At 40.8% G+C, this 21,431-nt stretch overlaps 1 protein-coding gene across 2 annotated transcripts; it reads left to right on the top strand.

Annotated features, from left to right (window-relative positions):
• The first annotated feature begins 785 nt into the window (after positions 1-785).
• On the top strand, positions 786-21,425 carry ACTR8 (actin related protein 8). Of its 2 annotated transcripts, none has more exons than XM_081938185.1 (13): positions 786-1,356; positions 3,036-3,206; positions 4,925-5,035; positions 6,041-6,145; positions 8,069-8,242; positions 9,601-9,694; positions 11,269-11,401; positions 12,125-12,278; positions 14,573-14,668; positions 15,622-15,762; positions 18,170-18,431; positions 18,623-18,786; positions 21,201-21,425. In XM_081938185.1, exons 1-13 carry the CDS (start codon positions 1,213-1,215, stop codon positions 21,342-21,344), a joined length of 1,893 nt encoding a protein of 630 aa, XP_081794311.1. In that variant the 5' UTR covers positions 786-1,212; the 3' UTR covers positions 21,345-21,425. The 2 variants fall into 2 exon arrangements, with proteins under 2 accessions (XP_081794311.1, XP_081794312.1); XM_081938186.1 differs by lacking the exon at positions 786-1,356 and adding an exon at positions 1,594-1,720.
• The last annotated feature ends 6 nt before the right edge of the window (positions 21,426-21,431 follow it).

Raw genomic sequence — 21,431 nt, 5'->3', positions numbered from 1 at the left:
CTGAGTTCACACTGATAAGACTCTGCTTCTCAACCTTGGCCATTTGAAGATGTGTGGATTTCAACTCCCAGAGTTCCTCAATATTGGCTGAAAGCTACCTCCATGCCATGAAATGCAAATGCTCTGTTGGATATCAGACATCTCCCTTCTTGACCACATCACAAATGACACCATCCGGCAACACTTTGGTGTGGCACCAATTTACAGTGGAGAAGAGAGAAGGCCGGTTCCACTGGTATGGACATGTCCAGAGAGCAGCACTTTCAGTTGCCAAGACAGCCTACCCGCTAGAAATCAATGGTCAGCGACCTCGTGGGCGTCCAAAACAAAGATGGTGAGACACCAACAACAAAGACATGCAAACCCGGGAGATGCAGCTGACCGCACAAAGTGGCATTCAATGACCCGAAAGGCGGACCCTCTACCCGTGGGAATATGCTAGGAATAATAATTCTGGCAGTTGAAGTCCACACATCTTCAAGTGACCAAAGTTAAGCAACACTACTTAAGGCAAAGCCAAGTGAAATCTGATTACACTTAATTACAAACTCTGTGGAGTGGACCACTTTGGGCCTCCCCTAAAATAAACAAAGATTTAAAAAAAATCTTTTCAGGGGCCCAATGTTCACTTAAGCCTTGACTTTGCCTTCAGAAGTGGGAGCTTCATCACTGAAAGTTTTCAAGAAGAGGCCGTCATCTGCCAGAAATGGCGTAAGGTCTCCTGCTTGGGGAGGGGTGGGGAGGTGTTAGACTAGATGACCTGCAAGGTCCCTTCCAACCTTGTTAATCTGTTAAAGGTGACGAAGTCGCCAATTTCACCTTTTGTCAAACTGAGTTCAGGCTTCCACCCGCTTTTAAAATAACGCACTCCCTGGAGGCGGCATCAGATGCGCACCAACCGGCAACAGAAGGGCCGCCCCTCTGAGCAGCCTACGAGGAGTTAATAGGAACCAGGAAGGGCCCTTTTGAGAAGGCGGCGCATCAAGGCCCTTAGGAAAAAAATAATAGCCGGCCGTGATCGGCGGCGGCTTGTTTCCCGGTTAGCGGGAAGTAAAACCACCCCGGGATCATTTTGAGCGCCCGGAGGGACCGCGGTCCAGCTTCTTCCAGCCCGCCTCGCCGCTGAGGCAGGGGCGGCCGTCTGCTCTCGCCGACGCTTTCTCTCGGAGGAGGAGTCCCGGCCGGCCCTTTGCTTGGCGGGCGAGCGGGAAGATGACCCAGGCGGAGAAGGGGGAAACGGCCGCCGCTGCAGCGGCCGCAGAGAACGGGAAAGACAAAGAGCGCGACAAGGAGAAAGAGCAGCGCGGCACCAAAAGGCCCATCGTCCCCGCCGCCGTGCCCGACTCGTTGCAGGAGGTGAGCCTCGTGGCCGGCGCGCAAGGATCGGCTACGGCATCGGCGTCCCCGCCGGGTCCTTTCCAAAGCCGAGGCTTCGCAGCCGGTTTTGCCTCCACCGAGACAGAGTTGCAGGAAGCCCCCGACACTGTGAAAGGCTTTCTCGGCAGCGCTTGGCTATTCAGGCCTGCTTTTGTTGTTGTTGCCTTGACAGGGGCTGTCCTTGCCCCCCCCCCCGGTTGTATTTCCCTAGGAAAACACCCGGAAGGCCTCGGGCGCTCAACTAGCCTGGGAAGCAAAGCATCAACCTGGAAGCAGCATGGGCTTCCTCTTCAAGAGAGGATGCGTCCGGGTAGCCATCAGGAGTTGAGCTCGGTTTGATCAAGTATTCCCCTTACTTTAGTTTACTTCGTTGCAGAAATGAGTGCTTTTGTGTAACCCCGATTTGAGCGTGTCTTTAATATATATATCGATTGTAGAGCCTTAAGTGAGTCTGGAGGAGAAGCCTTGACTTACTGTAATGTTATTGTACCACTGCATACAAAAATGTAGGGTGGTCCCCCCCCCCAATTTCATTTATAAGTACATTGACTATATTGGGGGGGGGGGGGGAATCAAGGAGAAACATGAAAAAGGGCGTAAAATCTGAAAGAAGTTCATAAAAATAACAGTTTGTAACTTAGTTTTACAAAGGAAAATGCAAGACCAAAACCAAGAAAATAAATAAATCTACAGGACACCTTTCTAAAATAAAAGGCCCGCCTGTTAATATAATAGAAGATATATGGTCACTGTATTTATAGGCGTGTGGCACATGTGACTTATTTTCTGGCCATACTTGTCCCTCGAAGTGATACCAAGTAGTCCTTGACTTACAACCATTCATTTAGTAACCATTCAAAGTTAGAACGGAACTGAAAAAAGGGACTTATGACTTTATGACTGTTGCAGTGCCATGTGATTGTGACATTCTGACAAGCAAGGTCAGTGAAGAAGTCAGATTCACTTAACAATCATGTCACCAACTTAAGGTAAAATGAGACAAAACTCACTTAACAACTGTCTTGCTTAGCAACGGAAATGTTGGGCTCAATTGTGAGTCAAGGACTACCTGTACTATCTAACCTATAGCATTTGCTTTAATGTGTCTCTTGGGTAACTTGATGCTTGGTAAGAATAAACTCCATTGAGACCAAGTATTAAAATACTATATACACAATCCCTCTTGTGTGTGAATATTGCATGGGGAACCTTGCACAAGAAAATTATGGGATTTAAAAAATATTTATTTTCTCCAAGGTTAAAGATTCTCTGTGGAATTTATCAATTGGTGGCATCATGTTATATCTGTGTACTTAATAGTTTGCAATATTATAATGTAAGACTATTCAAAAGTAAAACCTATTCAGTAGAGCCATTTCTAGATAACTGTACATCAGTATCAATCGGCTCTTCCATTCTCCCATATTTAGGCATGCATATATGATTTTTACTTAGATTTGTATAAGGAAGTGTGCAAGCATACTGTACTTTTTCATTGCTTTTAAATCAAAAACTTTTTATTGATATAAAGGGAGTCTACAATAAAACTGCATAACTCAAAAACTTAGGGTAGCTTACAATGGAATAAGCGTAATTTATAATATTGTCATAGAAAATTGTTTTCAAAATAAAATAGGGGCTTGTTTTATTATTTTTAGCAAATCCAGAGCAACTTTATTATTGTGATACATCCTGGCTCAACGACTTTAAGGATTGGAAGAGCCACAGATACCCTTCCTGTTAGCGTCCCTCACATCATCGCAAGAAGACATAAACAACAAGGACAAATCTCATACAAAGACAGTTGGCTTCTAAGAGAAGGACTCAACGTAAGTCTTCAATAGTTCAGTCTTAAATGAAACTGAATCAGTTGTTGCTTATATGAAATACATTACTTTCATGGTTTGTTCTTGTATGCTAAATTTATGCTGTTATCCAATCTTCTCATATCTGTGCTTGTGATTTCTACTTGTGCACTGTGCCTAACAAATAATGCAGAGTGGGTTAAGTCTTACTCATGCCCTGTAGGCTCTTTTGCGGAATACAAATGGCTTTTATTGAATTAACCATCATCAATAGGATATAAATAGATTATTTGTATGTTTTCTAAATGCATGGATACTAAAGTTTTGTTACATCATCCAGTTTCTAGATATGGGAACTATGCTTTTTATCCTTTGACAGCAGCACATACTTTGTCAATAATGTTATTTCTGCTGTAGGGAAAGCTCTGAACTTAGACCATAACAGTCATCTTGTCACAGACTACTGCCCACGTAAAACTTTGATAGCATCTTCTTGTTACTAAATGAGTGTAATGCTCTGGGCCGCAGGGATCTGAAGTATTACCATATTTTTCAAAGTATAAGACGCACCTTTTTACCTCCCAAAAGAGGCTGAAAATCTGGGTGCATCTTATACACCGAATGTAGCTCCACCCACCCGTTCCGCGCGTCGCGTTTTCACAGGATTCCATGTGGCGGGGATCCTCACTTTCACATGGAGCCTGATTCCCGAAGCTGCCTGGGGAACTGCGATGAAAGCCTTTTCAATGAAAGCATTTTTGGGCTGTAGGGTCCCCTCCCCGATTCCAAAAAGGTCGCGTGCAGAGGCCAAACAAGTGCATTATGTTTCAGGAGGCAGGCGGTTCCAGCATGCGCTGCCAAAATGCTTTCCTTCCCAGTTCACCGGAGCACATCGCAGAACCACGCGCCCTCCTCCTTGGCTGCTGGCCACCCGGACTGCGCAGGCAGCAAAGGAAACCTGTGTTGTGGCCACCGCTGCCTCCTGCCTATGTGCCTTGAGGAGGTTGAGCAGCAGCAGCGAGATGTTTCCCTGCACAGAACAGCCAAGAGAGAGAAGTGGTGGAGCTGCCAGACTCAAGAAAGATGTTCGGTCACAATTTGGGGGTGGCAGGGGATGGGGCATAGTGGGGCAGTAAATATGTTAGGATAGCCTGTGTGAAGAATGAAATGGGAATATACCCTGCAGTTAGTTTGATTACTGACAGCAGAAGTTACATTTTAAAGAGTTAACTTCCAATTATTTAATCATCACACACCCCCAAAGTCTCAGCCCTGCTATAGAGCAGAAGCAGGCACATCTGGATAAACATTTGGCTCAGGTCATTTCAGCAACTATTATAGTGGTTTAGGCAGTCCGAGATGAAAAACTAATGTTGGTTCTGGCCACATGATCATTAGCCCCTCTTCATCTGGTAAGGCCTACTTTATCTGGGAGAGATCACCATTTTTGTTTTTAGTTGCTAAATCTATAAATCAACAAATTTTTAAATTTCAATTTAACAGTTGAAAAATGACATTCATTTGTTGCCTGCTTTTTTTTTTAGCCTAGATATCAATTCACCAGTGATTTTTATGGAGGATAAAATGAAATACAAAATATGGAAGTTTTGAGGTTTTCAATAATGGTGTAGATTTAAAATTAATAGATTGTTGGTTGTAGATTGTTAGTTTTTGAAATACTGATATAAAATGATTCGTTCTAGGCTTGGAAGCAATCTAAATTACTGACTGATTTTATTTAGAAACCAGAAAGTACAGAACAAAGACAAAATGGGCTTAAAATGGTTGACCAAGCAATATGGTCTAAAAAGATGTCAAATGGTGCCAGACGTACACCTATATCACCTGATCAGGTACCTCATTTATAAACTCTTATTAATACTAATAGCAAGTTTTATGGAGAACCAGTAAAGTGTGATGAAATTTGAAAGCTCAAAGAGAGGAAGAGCAATGGTCATCAAATCAACTTTGCAGTAATCCAGCTCTTTAGACAGAGTCTATCAAGTATTAAGTATCGCAGATAAATAAAAAGATCTTTGAATGAAAAGATTTTTGAGATCAAAGATTTAAAACAGCCGTTCCAAGTGGAATTCTGTATGTTGAACTTCAATAACTAGCATTATTGTCAAAAAGACCTCTCTCAAGTAGTGCCTAGTTAGCTTACATAGACTTTTGGAATATGTGGTTTAATTTGATAGTGTTTCAGATATTACGGGCTCAAGCAGTGAAGGATTTTATAGATTAACTTCAGCACTTCAAATTTGGCTCCAAAATTAATTGTGAGGCAGCAGTAATAATGTATAAACGGTAATTGAGACGAAGAATTTCCGACACTAAAAAACATCATTATAAAGTGCCCCATCACATCACCACACTATGTAGTGATGGAAGTTCTAGGACTTTTAGTTGCCATTCTTAAGCAAATCCAATGCTTTCATGAAGCATGACAACACATGGTCCTTTCCAACCTTCTACCAGCTTCCCCATTAGTTTAGCTTGTAAAAAAGCAGTGTGGAAGGTTGCAGATGGAGATCATGTGACCACAGGACACTGCAAGCATGGTAAATACGAGAATCTGTCATAAATACCTTTCGCTCAGGACTATCATAAGCTTGAGCAGTTGCTGAAGGATGGTCCTAAGTGAGGACTATCCAGTATTTTATCATATTTCACAGTGAATTCTCAGTCAATATCTACTCACCATAGTTTGGCTAATTGAACTTTCAGGATTGTCTTCAAGGACATTGGACTATATTTAGGAATATGCATGACCTTGGCATTCAAGTGAACAAAATATTACTTTTTGTCTATAGCATGACTCTTTATTTTTAAGTGATTTCTTTAAACGTTTATTCTAGATCCGATCTTACAACAGACAAATGCGACCTGCTATTTTAGATCACAGCTCTGGAGCAAAATGGACAAATACTACTCATCACCCAGAATATGTTGTTGGTGAAGAGGTAGGGCTTCTTTTTTCCTCATTCCACTAAGGTTACATGTGTAATTTTGATTTAAAAGTTGTTAAACTCTATGCAACTTTAAGAAGTCTATTTTGACTTTATGCAATCATAAACTGTCTTTGCTTGAAGGCAAAATGCTTGTTCCAGTAAGGATAAATGATTCAATTCTGTCTTCAGTGAGATTCCATAGTTCTTTCAAGAACATCCCTTTTGACCATTTCCATGCATCCTGTCCATTCTTTGGTTTCTTCTATTTCTCTGAAGCTTTCCAAGCATAATTCATTTCTTCTAATCGATCATCTACAAACATCACATTCACAAAGCATGTACATTTCTGTTTTCCAGTTGTTGCCTCAAGGGGGCAGTTGGCCTTCATTATATCCTCAACAAGTTGCTTGATCTGGTAATGTTCTCCAAAACCATAGTTTGAAATAAATATCTTTATTCCAGCCTATTCCATGTCTGTCTAAAGAAAAGGAAGTGTCACTTAAAGAATGGCAGACTTACACAGCATTCATGCTTTTGTACTTTCTGAAACAACTTTTTGGAGGCAAATGTAATACGGCACAACAGTGACATTTTTCAAAGAATTTCAAGCTCAGTATTCATTAAGTCTGATTGGTTTTGTGACTATTGTCATCCAAGAGTCAGTTAATTTTCCCCTCCACTAAGGACAGGCAGAGATCATGCAATCAAAAGTTATGCATTTCCCCAGTTTCAGCACTGCCTTTCTCATTTACTTCCTACTCTGTTCTGCCTTTTGGGGGGAACCTTTGTGGAGTGTCTATGCATTTTTTTTTTTTACTTCTTTATTCTTTCATTTTTTATTCTATTTTATGCTTCTCTGGCCATTGTGGCTTATAGTGCTAGTGGCAAATAAATGTTCCTAACTTTGGAAGTCAAAGGCAAACGTATTCACCAGGAAACCCAAATAGGCAAAATAGTATATATTTTTAAATAATGTGTAATTGAGCGGTGGTCATTTGTACATAATGTATTCCTTTCTGTTCTCTCTCTCTCCAATTAAAAAACCAAAGTATGGGGAGTCCTTGAGTTACAATCACAATTGAGCCCAAAATTTATATTGCCAAGAGAAACATTTGCTAAGTGAATTTTGGCCCATTTTACAGCCTTTCTTGCCATAGTTGTTAAGTGAATCACTGCAGTTGATAAGTTAGTAACATGGATGTTAAGTGATTCTGGATTCCCCATTGACTTTGCTTGCCGGGAGGTCACAAAAGCAGATCACCTGACCCAAGGACATTGCAACAGTAGAAATATGAACCAGTTGCCAAGCATCTGATTTTAGATCATGTGACCATGGGGATGCTGCAACGGTTGTAAGTGTGAAAAACAGTCATAAGTCACTTTTTTCAGCACCGTTGTAACTTTGAACAGTCACTAAATGAACTGTTGTAAGTCGAGGATTACCGGTGGTTTTTCTTAAAAAAAAATTGGGTAGGTAGCCACATTAGAGTTTGAAGGTGGATGTCATTTTAGACTTAATTACATTTCGAGTAGCACAAAGAAAGAGAAAAAGAAGATTTGCCACAAAGGAGAAAAAGTTGATCAGAGGAATGGAACATGTACAGATAGCTGCATAATATTGTGTTTTCAATCCATGTTGACTCTGGCCCCTTCCCACATCAGCTGCAGCCTCAAATTGACAGTAAGCCATATTTACCCTGGTATGATATGTGCAAATTCCAAATATTTGTGATTAAATTTTGCATGATTTTTTTAAAATTTATATTTAGAGTTGCAGGAGAGAGATGGGTGGTGAATAAATTTCATAATAAGTAAATCCTTATATTAAAATATAAATACAAAAGTTAATATTACATATGATAACACCATCAGAATTAAACCTGTTCCTAGTTAATACAAAATTGTGTTTTGCTTGTTTCTTTTTATCCTTTTCAGGCATTATATGTTAATCCTCTGGACTATTACAATGTCCATTGGCCTATTCGGCGGGGACAGCTGAACCTCCACCTAGGACCTGGGGGCTCCCTTACTGCAGTTCTTGCTGATCTTGAGGACATATGGTCGCATGCAATTCAGAAATATCTAGAAATATCTCTGAAGGATTTGAAGGTGAATAATGATTAATGTCAAATGAATGTAATAATGACAGTCAAGTTTCAAACCATTATGGTAGTCCCCGACTTACAACAGTTCCTTTAATGACTGTTCAAAGTTACAACGGAACTGAAAAAAAGTGACTTAGGACCATTCTTCACAGTTACAGCCTTTGTAGCATCCCCATGATCATGTGATCAAACATTCAGATGCCTGGCCGCTGCTTCGTACTCACGATCGTTGCTGTGTTCCAGGGTTGTTGTGTGGTCCCATTTTGCGAACCTCTGACAAGCAAAGTCAATGAGGAAGCCAGATTCACTTAACAACCAGGTCACTAAATTATCAGCTGCAGTGATTCACTTAAAACTGAGGGAAGAAAGGTCGTAAAACGGGGCAAAACTCTCGAGAGATGTCTCACTTAACAACAGAAACTTTGGGCTGAATTGTGATCGTAAGTCGAAGACTACCTGTATTACTACCATTAATACCATTAATACCATTAATATACCCTGAGGCCACATACCACGTTTACTTTCTTACATAATGTCCATCCTCTAGATTATCTATAATAATTTATTTGATTTCTGTATACGTATATGATTTCACATATACGACTGTTAAGTGGCCTACAATAGAATAAATAGTATACAGAATACATACCATAGCAAAAACATATACACCATCTTGCTTGAGTTGAACTAAAGCCTAGTGTGCCACATCTGGCCTTGACAGCCTCAGTGCAATGAGACGGAGCCACCATTTTGCAATTCAGGCAGTTGGTGGGATGGGGGGAGATATATAGCTGTGTATCATTAGCATATTGATGATATCTGCTCCCAAACAGTTGGATGATTTCACCCAATGACTTCATGTAGATGTTAAACAGAAGAGAGTATTCTCTGTTTAACTGAAGAGTTAAACTCTCTTCTGAATACTGAGCCCTGCAGTATCCCACAAAGGAGACACTGCCAGCTGGATCTCCCCCCCCCCCCCCCAACAGACACACATCAGTGCTGGGTTGCGCTTTTTTTTTTTACTACCTGTTCACACACGTGTGATGCTTCTGCACATATACAGAAGCTTTGCGCATGCACAGAAACGGGTGGGCGGAGCCTCCTGCTGCCGCCACTACTGATTTGCCCAATCTGGGCCAAACAGGGAGCAACCCACCTCTGACACACATCCCAATCATCACCAACTAGACTGACCATTTCCTGGCTACCTAAATTATTGTATTTATTTAAATGCTGGCATTAGCATTTACCAAAAAATAAACCTAGGGTATTTCAGATGCCTGTTATTACTTAATTGTCAAATGGGATGGTCATTCTGTCACATGACACTTCTCTTTTTTTTCCCCTTCTCTTGTTCAGTATTACAGATGTATTTTACTAATTCCCGACATCTATAATAAGCAGCATGTGAAAGAAATAGTAAATATGACACTCTTGAAAATGGGCTTTTCAGGTAAATAAACCACTATAAACTGCTACCATGATGTTTTAAATTAATTTATGCACTTCAGTCACAATTGTTTTGTGTATTTGAATTATCTTTGTGATTCCTGCCATGCATTCATTTAGTGATAAATCCATCATTTTCAGCTGCCAAACTGAGATGCAAGTCTGGCTACAAAGATGGAATGATATTGATTTAAACCTATCTAGAGTATGTGTAGGCAGTGTAAACCTTTTTTTCACTGGCTTAAGTCTTCTCATTATTTACTTATATTACCACCACCACCACCCCAAAAAAAAATCTGAAGTACATTCTACATTCCAATAGCAATTTCTTAAGAAACCACTGAGGAGTTGAAGAGTTCATTTAGCTGTTTTATTGCTGATAAAACAATCTTCTTAGCCTTGAAAGCTTGCAAAGGTTCAAGGGTATTCATGGATGAGTGGTGTTGGACTTTGCCTTCTTGTCCCCACATAGGGATTCTAGAGTAAGCCCCCCTTTGGCCCCTCCCCATGCATTGACCTTTTCTCTCCTACACTTTATAAGATTTATAAGGGGAACCACCCGTTGCCTCCCTAATTACAATTTTTTATTTGTCAAACACTATGATTCACTTTCCCTTTCATTTGACCTCTTGGTTTCAGGATCGCAGGGCTGTGCCATAAAAGCAGTTTATACTATGTACTAACCAACCAACTCTGTCTGTAGGTGAGAGTGGCCGTTAGTATCAAGAGGAATTCCTTTTTGTTCTTAATAAATGGGGAAAGGATTGAGCCACTTCCATCCTTTGGCCACCCTAAGCTGATGTCCCATATGCAGAAGTCTTAAGCAACCACAGACTTAGAAGCAAAGTTAGCCCAAATGTTCTAGAGGCATGCAAATATACCAGGGGTGTATTTAGTTAGTACCAGTACCAGTTCGCTTGGCGTGCATGCCACACGTTACTTGCGCATGCGCAGTTGACTGTAAATTGTTTTGCACATGCGCAGAAACATGCCGTCAATAGCAGAGGAGACTGGGGAATCAGTTCGGGAGCATGGGCAGACTGGGTGGCTGCTGATTCTACGACCCAGGCCAAATCACCACTACCGGTTCGGCCAAACCAGGCCGAACTGGGAGCAACCCACCTCTTAAACATACAACTTGTTTCATGGGTTAGGTTATCTCAGTTTTATTCCTCAGCCTTAAATTAGTTGAGTTGTATTGTGCATACACACACACATACACAAATCTTGAATGTGATTTTCAAATCTATTTCCAAGAATAGAGGAGAAAGGCAGCCTTAGACCTAAAAGACACATCCTTTTTTAACAAGTTATACTTTGAAAGGCAAAGTTTATATAAATGTCAGTGGTTAGTTGGAAAATAAAGAATGATGAAATGCAGATAGTTTTCCTGGGTAAGTTGACCAATAGGCAAAAGACACAGGAGGAGTCAAGCACTTCTCTAATTTCTTTGACAATGACACATGAGAGTTTTATAAAATGGGATTTGTACATTGTTCTGCAGTGTACGACAAGTGCAAAGGTGTCTTTGTACAATAGAAATAGTATATAACAGTTACAGCCTCCTTTTGCTTTTAGGAATAATAGTGCATCAAGAATCTGTATGTGCTACTTTTGGAAGTGGTTTAGGCAGTGCATGTGTCGTTGATGTGGGGGATCAGAAGACAAGCATCTGCTGTGTTGAAGATGGGGTTTCACATCATAACACCAGGTAACCATCAAAAGTTGGGAGCAAACATTTTACATGCGTTTACTATTTTTAATAAAATTGAACATTAGTCCAGGCCAAAGAAGTCGTAATGTATAACCAGTTGTCTGGTGTCTGTTTGAAGTTTCAGTGGACCTCCCCAAAACTACTAACCATTTTGAAGATCCAACATTGTCCTCCATGGTCATTTGACCGCATTTTGGGCACTTGCAACCAGGTTGCATTTATGGGCATTTGCAGGGCCCTGCCATCACATGACTGTGATTTATATTTTTGCCAGAATCCAGTGTTTACTTCTGGTTTCTGGCAAAAGTCAGTCCTTAGTGAACAATTGGTTTGCTTAACAACGGCTGCAAAAAAAATGATAATAAAATTAGGTCTAGTAATCCACTTGATAACCTTCATGATTTACATTCTTAATTGCAGGACTAAACTCATGTTGTAAATCAAGGACTAACTGCATTTTATAAGGCCCTTTTAAGTACTTTTTTTTAAAAAAAAAATCTTTCTTAAATATTCTTAAAAATCACTGCAACTTTTGTTGGTGGAAAATCAAAGATTAGTACCCCATGTTGCTACACCAACGTTCATATTGGACCAAATAAATAGTTGGATTAATAATCATGACTATGTTATTTCTTCTAAATGTTTTAAAATTTCTTTCAAGTTAAATAGCTTCTGAAAAAGCCGATGTTCTGACAACTGTGGGCTTTCCTCTTTTTTAAGGTTACGTCTTGCATATGGTGGCTGTGACATATCGAGATGTTTTTATTGGCTTATGCAACGAGCTGGGTTTCCTTATAGAGATTGCCAGCTAGTTAAGAAGACAGACTGTCTTCTTCTCCAGCACTTAAAAGAAACATTTTGCCATTTAGACCAGGTAAGATCTAAAACTGTCAAGCTCTGCATTTTTTTAGGTCAGAGATTGAGGCATTTTAAAATGTATGGCAAATGCAGCTGAAAGTTTATAAAGCTAATGTATATACAGTTTATGACAGAGAAAAGAGAGAAGTAATAAGGAATTATGATGGCTTAGTGGTGAACACTCTCACCTCCCACTTGGAAAGTTGAGAGTTCAATCCTAGGTAGCAGGCAGATTTTTTACTCCTAGGGCACAAAGTAAAAATATCTGCTATGAACTCCACCTAGGTGTCAGGAAGGGCATCCAGCCAGTAAACTCTCAGCTCTATCCAGTTACCTGACTATACCCTGTATTAAGGAACTACAGGGTCGAAAAGGGGTGGGGAAGAGAAACCAGGAGACTGGACAGCTGGATGATTTTGGACTAGTTTCTCTCTATCAACCCAAAACACCTTATAGGGTTGTTTTGTGGAGAAAATAGGAGGAAGGAGTTTTAAATACCATGTTTGCTGTCAAGAAGGGGTGGGGTGGGGGGAGGATATGGCTCCCAGCTGCAAAATCATTGCTAATGCACTTTTTTAATGTTCTCAAAAGTTACATCACAGAAAATACTTTTCACAGTTACTCTTTAATGAAGTTTTTAAAGTTAAAGATGGACTCTTTAATAAAGTTTTTTTTAAACGTCTTCTTTAATTATTGCTAGCTAGGCTATTAATCTGGGAAAACCACAAGTGATAGATTTCTCAGGAAGCTATTGGCTTAAGTTCCTGAGAAATTTATTACTGCTGGTTTCCTCACAGATTAATAAATCATCAATCCTTACAAAAACACTTGATGAAAGCTAATTATTCACTTACTTGGTTATGATGCTGTTGTGGTCCACCAGCGGCCTGCGGAGCTAGCAGCAGAGTGGGACAGTGAGGAGTTGGGGAGGAGCATGGGCCAGTCCTGGAGTCTGGGGAAGGCTCGGATGAGGGCTCTGCATTGGAGGCAGAGAGGGGGCCAGGGCCATCTGGGAGTTAGGTGCTGCCTCTGGATCCTCCAGAGTCGGACATCAGCAAGGCAGAGGAACCGGGGGGACCTGTTCCCAGTGCACGCATGTGCAGAGCTGCCAGAAGGCAAGAACAGTTAAGACAAAAGCTACAACTCAGGAGTAAGGCTTGGAGATTATTGGCTCCTCCCATAAGACATAAAGGAGGAGCAAAAGCACATGAGTCTTTGCAGGACGCAACTTTGTTTGTTCTGGTCGGTTTAAAGTCTGAAACTCCGTTTTGACTCTGTGCACCCTGTGGCCTTGAAAAGCTAATTGCCAATTAGGTCTTTGGCAGCATGTTAAGGGAGATAAAGGTGGGTGCTTATCAGCCTTATCCCGAAAGACTTGGCAGATTTCTGTCGGACTCTTTACAAACTATTTGTGACTCATTACGGGCTGTAAATGAACATAATTCACAGCCGTTGAAATAAAAAGAGGGTTTTTGGGACTAAGCATGTGCTTTTTACTGTCTCGGGAAGCCTATGTCAGAACAGATGCCTGAGTTACTTTTGAGAGAGTTGAATTCATTTCAGCTACACTTCAGAGAACCAATTTGGTTTAATGGTTAAGGCATCAGACGAGAAACTGGGAGACCATGAGTTCTAGACTCCCCTTAGATCAGGGGTCCCCAACCCCGGGCTGTGATCCACTATCGGGTTGTGGCCTATTTGGAACCAGGCCATGCAAGCAGCGTGCATGCGCACATGTGCACACCACCTGTCACTCACAGTCCGCCACTTGTGCAGCCCAGTTCCCCTCCCCCCACCCCCATCCCAAACCAGGCTGCCAAACTGCAAAGGTTGGGGATGCTGCCTTAGATAACAAAGCCAGCTGAATGATTTCCAGGGCTGAGCCAATCACTTTGCTCAACACTAGAAAAGAGGCAATGGTAAACCACTTTTGAAATCTTGCTTAGAAAACTACAGGGAATTATCCAGGTTCTCGTTTAATGACTTGAAGGCCCCAAATGAACAAAAACCTATCCTGTTTCCCAGAAAATAAGACCTCCTCGGATAATAAGCCCAATTAGGCTTTTGAGCGCATACGCTAAAATAAGTCCTCCTCCAAAAATAAGCCCTCCCTGAAAATATTGTAACACAGCAGCAGCCATGAGGTGACCACACTCGCCGCCTCCTGGACCTCAAAAATAATAAGACCTCCCCGAATATAAGGCCAAGCGTTTATTTCGGGGGTCACGGTAGTAACATTTCAGTGTGTTACTTCAGAGTATACACTCATAGTTAAATCTATAAAATACTTACACCTTCTTTTATTATTAGGATTTATCTGGACTGAAAGATCATGAGTTTCAAGTCCGTCATCCAGATTCCCCAGCTTTGTTGTATCAGTTGCGCTTAGGAGATGAAAAGTTACAGGTAAAAGACTGTGAGATGCATCCCTTATAGTACTTTGAACAAAACAGAACATTTGTTTTCTTTTGAGATTTAAATTTAAAAAAAAGTTCTATTACAAATTTCCTTTCCATCTGTTTTACCTTGGTTCAAGCATTGTATATTGTGATGATGGGAAACAGTGAGAGCTTGGAAACTGCTACTGTACTCTTGTTTATTACTCCAGGGTAGCAAGATCACATTGGATGGTAGTCCATGATGAACTCCGTGCTACCTACCATCCACCGTAAATTGTGGGTAATTTGGCCAAGGATTATATTTGGATTTTTAGAAAAACATTAAAATAATTTTTCTTGGGAAGTAATGGGAACATAGCTCTCTTCTGACTAACTGGAAAAAAATGGTCTTCTTGTCCAGTATTCTTTGTTTAGGGGAATAGCTTGCATGCAGGAGATATTTGCTGGCCGCAAAAAGGAGGATTTACGATATCCTTCATTACTGTGTTTATTTAGTCAAAATAATCCTGCGGTTCCAGTTCCTCCATATCTTCAGTTTTTGAGAGTCAGTTAACTATTGCCAGTAATTCAGACATTCTTAGTCTTGAATCACTTTCTTCAGTTTACCATAGAATTCCTCTACTGCATCTGTAGAGGTGCATAAAAGTTTATGTCATCTTGAGCTCCTCTACAAAAAGTGGGCTGTGAATCTAAAAAATAACCATTTCATTTTGAGGGTGCTTTTATTAGTTTATGATATAAAATAGGAGGAAAAAGAAGCAAAAAAATCTCTTCAGATTGTATTAATCTTTCCCCTTTTACTAGAAAAATAAATATTAAATATTTTGACCTACATATTCTGCTGAGAGGAATTATGTAATCATAGGTTATTTAATTGTAACCCAACTGCAAGAAGGATGGATGGATGAATCTATAGATAAATATTGAAAATAATTTGAAATTCTTATCTGTCACAATTAGGCGCCAATGGCACTGTTTTATCCAGCAACGTTTGGAATTGTGGGTCAGAAAATGATAGTTTTACAGCACAGGTCTCAAGGTGATCCTGAGGACCCCCATGACGAACATTATCTCTTAGCTACACAAAGTAAGCAAGATCAGGTGTGTGTGCGTGGCTTTCTCTCTCCTTTTGATTCCCCCCCCCCCCCCCGTATACAGTACAATGAACTCAGTGTCTCATTCTATTTACTTAACACTTCCTTCCCAAATATATTGGTAGATGAATTCTTTTCATATGACTTGCCATTCCCCACTAAGTTGGACTAGACTTTTTGTGTGCCCATAACTATGTTAAAGAGCCGAGGTAGTGCAGTGGTTAGAGTGCAGCACTGCAGGCTACTTCAGCTGACTGCTAGCTGCAGTTCAGCAGTTCAAATCTCACTGGCCCAAGGTTGACTTAGCCTTCCATCCTACCAAGGTCGGTAAAAGGAGGACCCAGATTGTTGTGGGCAATATGCTGACTCTGTAAACCTCTTTAGAGAGGGCTGTAAAAGCACTATTACTATTGCTATGTTGACTAAGGATAATGTAGACCAGCAGAAAGTATCAGGTTATTAGGATGAGAATATAGTCAGATCAGGGCTTCTCAACTACATATGGTGGTTATAACATAAGCATGCTTTTTTCAGCTAATCCTTGTAGCTTATAAAGTAAACTTGTTTCAACTACCCTTGAAAATAAGACCTCCCTGGATAATAAGCCTAATCGGGCTTTTGAGCGCTTGCGCTAAAATAAGCCTTCCCCAAAAAATAAGCCCTCCCCCAAAATATTTCAACACAGCAGCAGCCATGAGGTGACTATACTCACTGCCTCCCTCACCTCAAAAATAATAAGACCTCCCCCAAAATAAGGCCAAGTGCTTATTTCTGGGGGTCAAAATACAGTAAAACCCTGTCTTATTTTGGGGGAAACACGGTATCTCTAAGATTATCTATGATTAATACACAGATGTCATAAGAAACCGCACATAATTTAAAATAAAAGAAGACAATTTAGAAAATTTTGCAATCATGCCAAAGAGGACAAGAGACAGTTATTACAGTAGGCATAGTCTTTCTATGTGTAATTGTGCCTGTGTGCTTACACATACGATTATGGTATTATGGTATCCTGAGTTATAATCACTATGATGCTTTAATTTGTTTTTGTTATCCAGGGTTTTTTTCCCCAGGGTTTTTTTTAACTAAAATTGATGTATAGGATTCCTATTTGGAAGTTATAAAATTGAGTTGAATAGATTAATTATTGGCTACATTGGGGATATCCAGTATAGGGAAGAAGAATACCCTAACTTTGCCAATTCTAGCTGAAACCAAGTAAAGATATTGGGGGGTGGGGGGGATCCACACATTCATATTAATTGAATTATTTAAATTATAAAACAAAGTACTCCTATGTATAAAATTATTGATGCCCCACTTCCATCAAACTTCTTCTGTCACAATTACCTGTAACTGAACAGGGAAAGAACAAAAGGAAAGGAAAATCTTGTTTAGGTATGAGGAAAAGGGTTACCATTCACAACACGGGGGGTGGGCAACAATGGCAACTTTACGATCTATGGACTTCAACACCCAGAATTCCTGAATCGGGTATGCTCTATACAAACCTTCCCACCCAGGCAAATTACTAACTCATTTCCAAAGGTATAATAGAGTAACAGAATAGAGTAACAGAGCTGGAAGGTCTTCTAGTCCAACCCTCAAGCATGAAACCCTATCCCATTTCAGACAAATCGTTGTCCAATCTCTTTTTTAAAAACCTCTAATGTTGGAGCATCTACAACTTCTGGAGGCAAGTCATTCCACTGATTAATTGTTCTGTCAGGAAATTTCTCCTTGGTACTAGGCTGATTCTCTCCTTGATTAGTTTCCATCCTTTATTTCTTGCCCTGTCTTCAGGTGCTTTGGAGAACAAGTTGACATCCTCTTCTCTGTGACTGCTCATTAGATGTTGAAACACTACTGTCATGTCATCCCTAGGCCTTCCTTTCATTAAACTAGACATACTCAATTCCTACAACCGTTCTTCCTATGTTTTAGCCTTCAGATCCCTAATCATCTTTGTTGCCCTTCTCTGTATTCTTTCACTTTTTAGCAGCCATATCTGTAATCATTTGCAGCTCATGCATTTATTTTCAACAGCAACTTCTTATTGGTGAATAGAAAAGTTTGTGAAATCGTTGAGAAATTATTGAGGTTATTTTTAATGTTATTCTGGATTTTTGTGGTCAACTACCTTGAAATATTAAAAAAGGCAAAATATTAAGTATTTCACAAAACAGTATTTCAATTGTGTGTTGCCAGTTCTCGTCCAATGGAATAGATGCCTGTGGTTTGGGATGGGAGAGTCAATTGCAGCAGAAAATATAGTTTCTTGGACATTTTACATTTGGGTCTAATTAAGAAATAAACTTGAAGGGACAGAAATAGGCGTTCTTCAGCCTGAGTTATGGGCAGGATTTGTGCTTGCTTTTATTGAGAGATAATTTTATTTTCCTTTTTTCCAGTCTGCAAAAGCAACAGCTGATCGAAAATCCATGACCAAGCTGGGTGGATTTGATGGAGATCTCCGAGGCCAATCTGCAAGTGCTGAAAATGTTTATCCTTCTGAAGTGGATTTAGGAAGTTCTCATAGTGACTGCATTATTGGTGGGAATGAATCTGAAGAAATGCTAACAACTCACATGTCCCGAAAAACTGCTGTATCTCAGTTTGAAGGGAAAGCTTTGGGCCTTGATAAAGCAATTTTGCACAGCATTGACTGCTGTGGTAAGAAAACTATATTATTTTGTGTGGATATGCAATACTAATTATTGTAGGCAAGATTTATGCTAATCACAGTAGATTTTATCAATGTGTACAAAATACTTTTAATACTTTTCCGATTATTGTATTAATCATTATTTTTCTAATTTGTTTGCTAAAGTTTATTTACAGTTTTTTCATGTGCACTTTTTTAGCATCAGATGATACCAAAAAGAAAATGTACAGTTCAATCCTTGTAGTTGGAGGTGGCTTGATGTTCCACAAAGCTCAAGAATTTCTTCAACACAGAATTCTCAACAAAATGCCTCCCTCTTTCAGGAGAGTTGTTGAAAACGTAGAAGTCATTACAAGACCAAAGGTATCTTTGTATGAATTTATGCAGGTTTTCAAATGGGAGAGCAGTTAGGGGTAGCATTAGAAAATGTGAAAGAAGTAATAGGCTCTCTTGTTCCATTCAGAGGGATGTTTCACCCACAGTACTGCTGTGAGCATAAGGTTGCGATAGAATTCTAGAATACCCTGTTTCCCCCAAAATACAACATGTCCTGAAACTAAGGCCATGCCAGATTTTCACTGTGGACAAAAATATAAACCCTCCCCTGAAAATAAGCCCTAGTGAAGGGGTGTGTTTAGCCAAAACGGGGCAGCCCTTCCTTCCCCGGTCACCTCACGGCTTCTTGGCCCCTTAATCGAATCTGCTGGGCCTCTCCATTCAAAAAACAGCTGATTCGCGGGTGCCGTTTAGGCCTCTGCCTCCAGCAAACGCAGGTCGCTTTTGCAGCCAATTGCGGCTGCAAAAGAAGCCAGAGGCCAAGCAACACAACCCAAATGCCTCATGCCCTCCTTACATAACGGTGATAGTCACAGCTCGCAATTCCGTCCACGGAACAGGAAAAAAAGGCATGAAAATCAATACACCTGGGCCATCGGAAGAAGCCCTGCGAGGAGATGCCGCTGCTGATGTGCAGGAAATCCCCCCCCCCCCGGCAGATTGTCCTTTTAAAGAGGAGTTTCACCAGGATGAAGGCGACACAAACACTTCCTTCAGCTACCTCTTTGTCCTGGTGAAACTCCTCTTTGAAAGGACGATCTGCAGGTGGGAGAGGAGGGATATTTCCTGTACTTTGGCAGCAGCGTCTCCTCGCAGGGCTTCTTCCGATGTCCCAATTGTATGGATTTTCATGCCTATAAGAGATGGCCTCTCACCTGCATATTGACATTGAAGGCTCGAAATGGGGCATTTTTGCAAACAGCTTGAAAATGTGGAGGAGGATATTTTTGCCTCTCACCCTGTTCTGAAGGTCAGCACAGGATAAGAGATGAAATCCCCCCTCCCCATTTTCAAGCGGTTTGCAAAAACGCCCCATTCCGATCCTTCACATCATCCAGGATTGCAGGATTGAAGGCATGGGGCATTTTTGAAAACCGCTTGAAAATGGGGAGGAGGGATTTTGTCTCTTATCCTGTTTTCAGTCTGTGCTGACCTTCAGAACAGGGGGAGACGCAGGAATATCCCCCTCCACATTTTCAAGTCGTTCGCAAAAATGCCCCATTTCGAGTCTTCAGCATATTCCAGGATTGCAGCATTGAAGTATTGGAAAGGGTCATTTTTGCGAATGGCTTGAAAATGTGGAGGGGAGATTTTACTTTCTCTTATCCTGTTCTGAGGCTCAGCACAGATTCAGAACAGGATAAGAGGCAAAATCCCTCCTCTCCCTTCCCGTTTTCCTGGCAATCGTTCTTTCCTTGGGATCTCAGCACAGACGCACATCCCCCAAATATTCTATCCGAAGCCTTCTCTGCGTCTGTGCAAAGTTCCTAAGGAAAGGATGATGTGTGGGTGTGTGAGAGAGAGATCCCCACCCCCAATGCAGCCACATCCTTCCACTAACCTGCTTTCCTGCTACATTCTCCACTGCCACGTGCAGGGCAAGAAAAGTAGTTTGTGGGACTACTTCCAACTTCGCAAGATCTTTTTTTTTTTTTTTTGTGAGAACGTGGAAGATATTTGCTTGTATTTTTTTTTTTTACCATAAGCATACAGTCTGCTTTCCTTGTCCTGCATGTGGAGCGGAGAATGGAGCTGGAAAGCAAGTTAGTGAAGGGATGTGGCTGTCTTGGAAGGGAAGTGTGTGTGTGTGTTTGTTCTGCCAGGAAGAGCCCCCAACCCCACCCCGCAAGGCCAGAGCAGCACAGTCAGCTGTTCTGCGGCCAACAAGCAGGGCAGGCGAAGGCCAGGATGCAAGGAGAACTTGGGTCATTGTGGCCGCAGGTAAGCCTGTGGTGGGATGGAGAGGCTGGGGCTGGTGGGCCTGCTGCTTCCTGCACCTGAAAAATTATAAAACCTCCCCGAAAATATGGCCAACCCCTTATTTGGAGGGTCAAAAGAAAATAAGACCCTGTCTTATTTTCAGGGAAACACAGTACCTACCCATGGCAGTTGAATGTACAAAAGTACAATTGTATGGGAATTGGCAAAATCTTTTGTACATACAACTTGTAGATAATTATTACTTGTAGTACCAGTTTTATTATACTAATATGTATTGAATTGAATTAGTCTATGATAAAAATCATGCACTGGCATCTGTTTGACAATTGAAGCAATGACAAACTGTGGAGTAGTCGGCAAAGTACAAATATGTTTTCCAAGAGTTGGTTCTATCTGTTCTTTTAGAGACTTTAGAATTTATCCATATTTGTAAGAGTTCAAGGAACTAGATCATCTTTAAATTTTAATCGAATGATACTTTTATCTCTGTGTAATATTAGGACATGGATCCGCGTCTGATTGCTTGGAAAGGCGGTGCTGTTCTAGCCTGCCTAGATACAACACAGGAGCTCTGGATTTATCAACGAGAATGGCAGCGTTTTGGTGTTCGTATGTTGCGTGAAAGAGCTGCGTTTGTGTGGTGATCTAGTATGATTTAGAAATAATAAAATGTTTCCTTGATCCCTAATTTTGTGTTTTAAATAAATTAAACAGATTAAATTGTTTCCTCT

This window comes from Natrix helvetica, assembly GCF_964273705.1.
Source record: "Natrix helvetica genome assembly, chromosome: 1".
NCBI classification, from domain to species: Eukaryota; Metazoa; Chordata; class Lepidosauria; order Squamata; family Natricidae; genus Natrix; species Natrix helvetica.
This window is presented reverse-complemented; position numbering and strand designations above follow the sequence as displayed.

What these genes read in the sequence shown, in the direction of transcription:
- ACTR8 (XM_081938185.1), top strand. Translation starts at nt 1,213, where the DNA reads ATGACCCAGGCGGAGAAGGGGGAAACGGCCGCCGCTGCAGCGGCCGCA. An exon ending in TAGGAGATGAAAAGTTACAG is followed by an intron (nt 14,669 to 15,621) that starts GTAAAAGACTGT and finishes TGTCACAATTAG; the next exon opens with GCGCCAATGGCACTGTTTTA. An exon ending in GCACAGCATTGACTGCTGTG is followed by an intron (nt 18,432 to 18,622) that starts GTAAGAAAACTA and finishes GCACTTTTTTAG; the next exon opens with CATCAGATGATACCAAAAAG.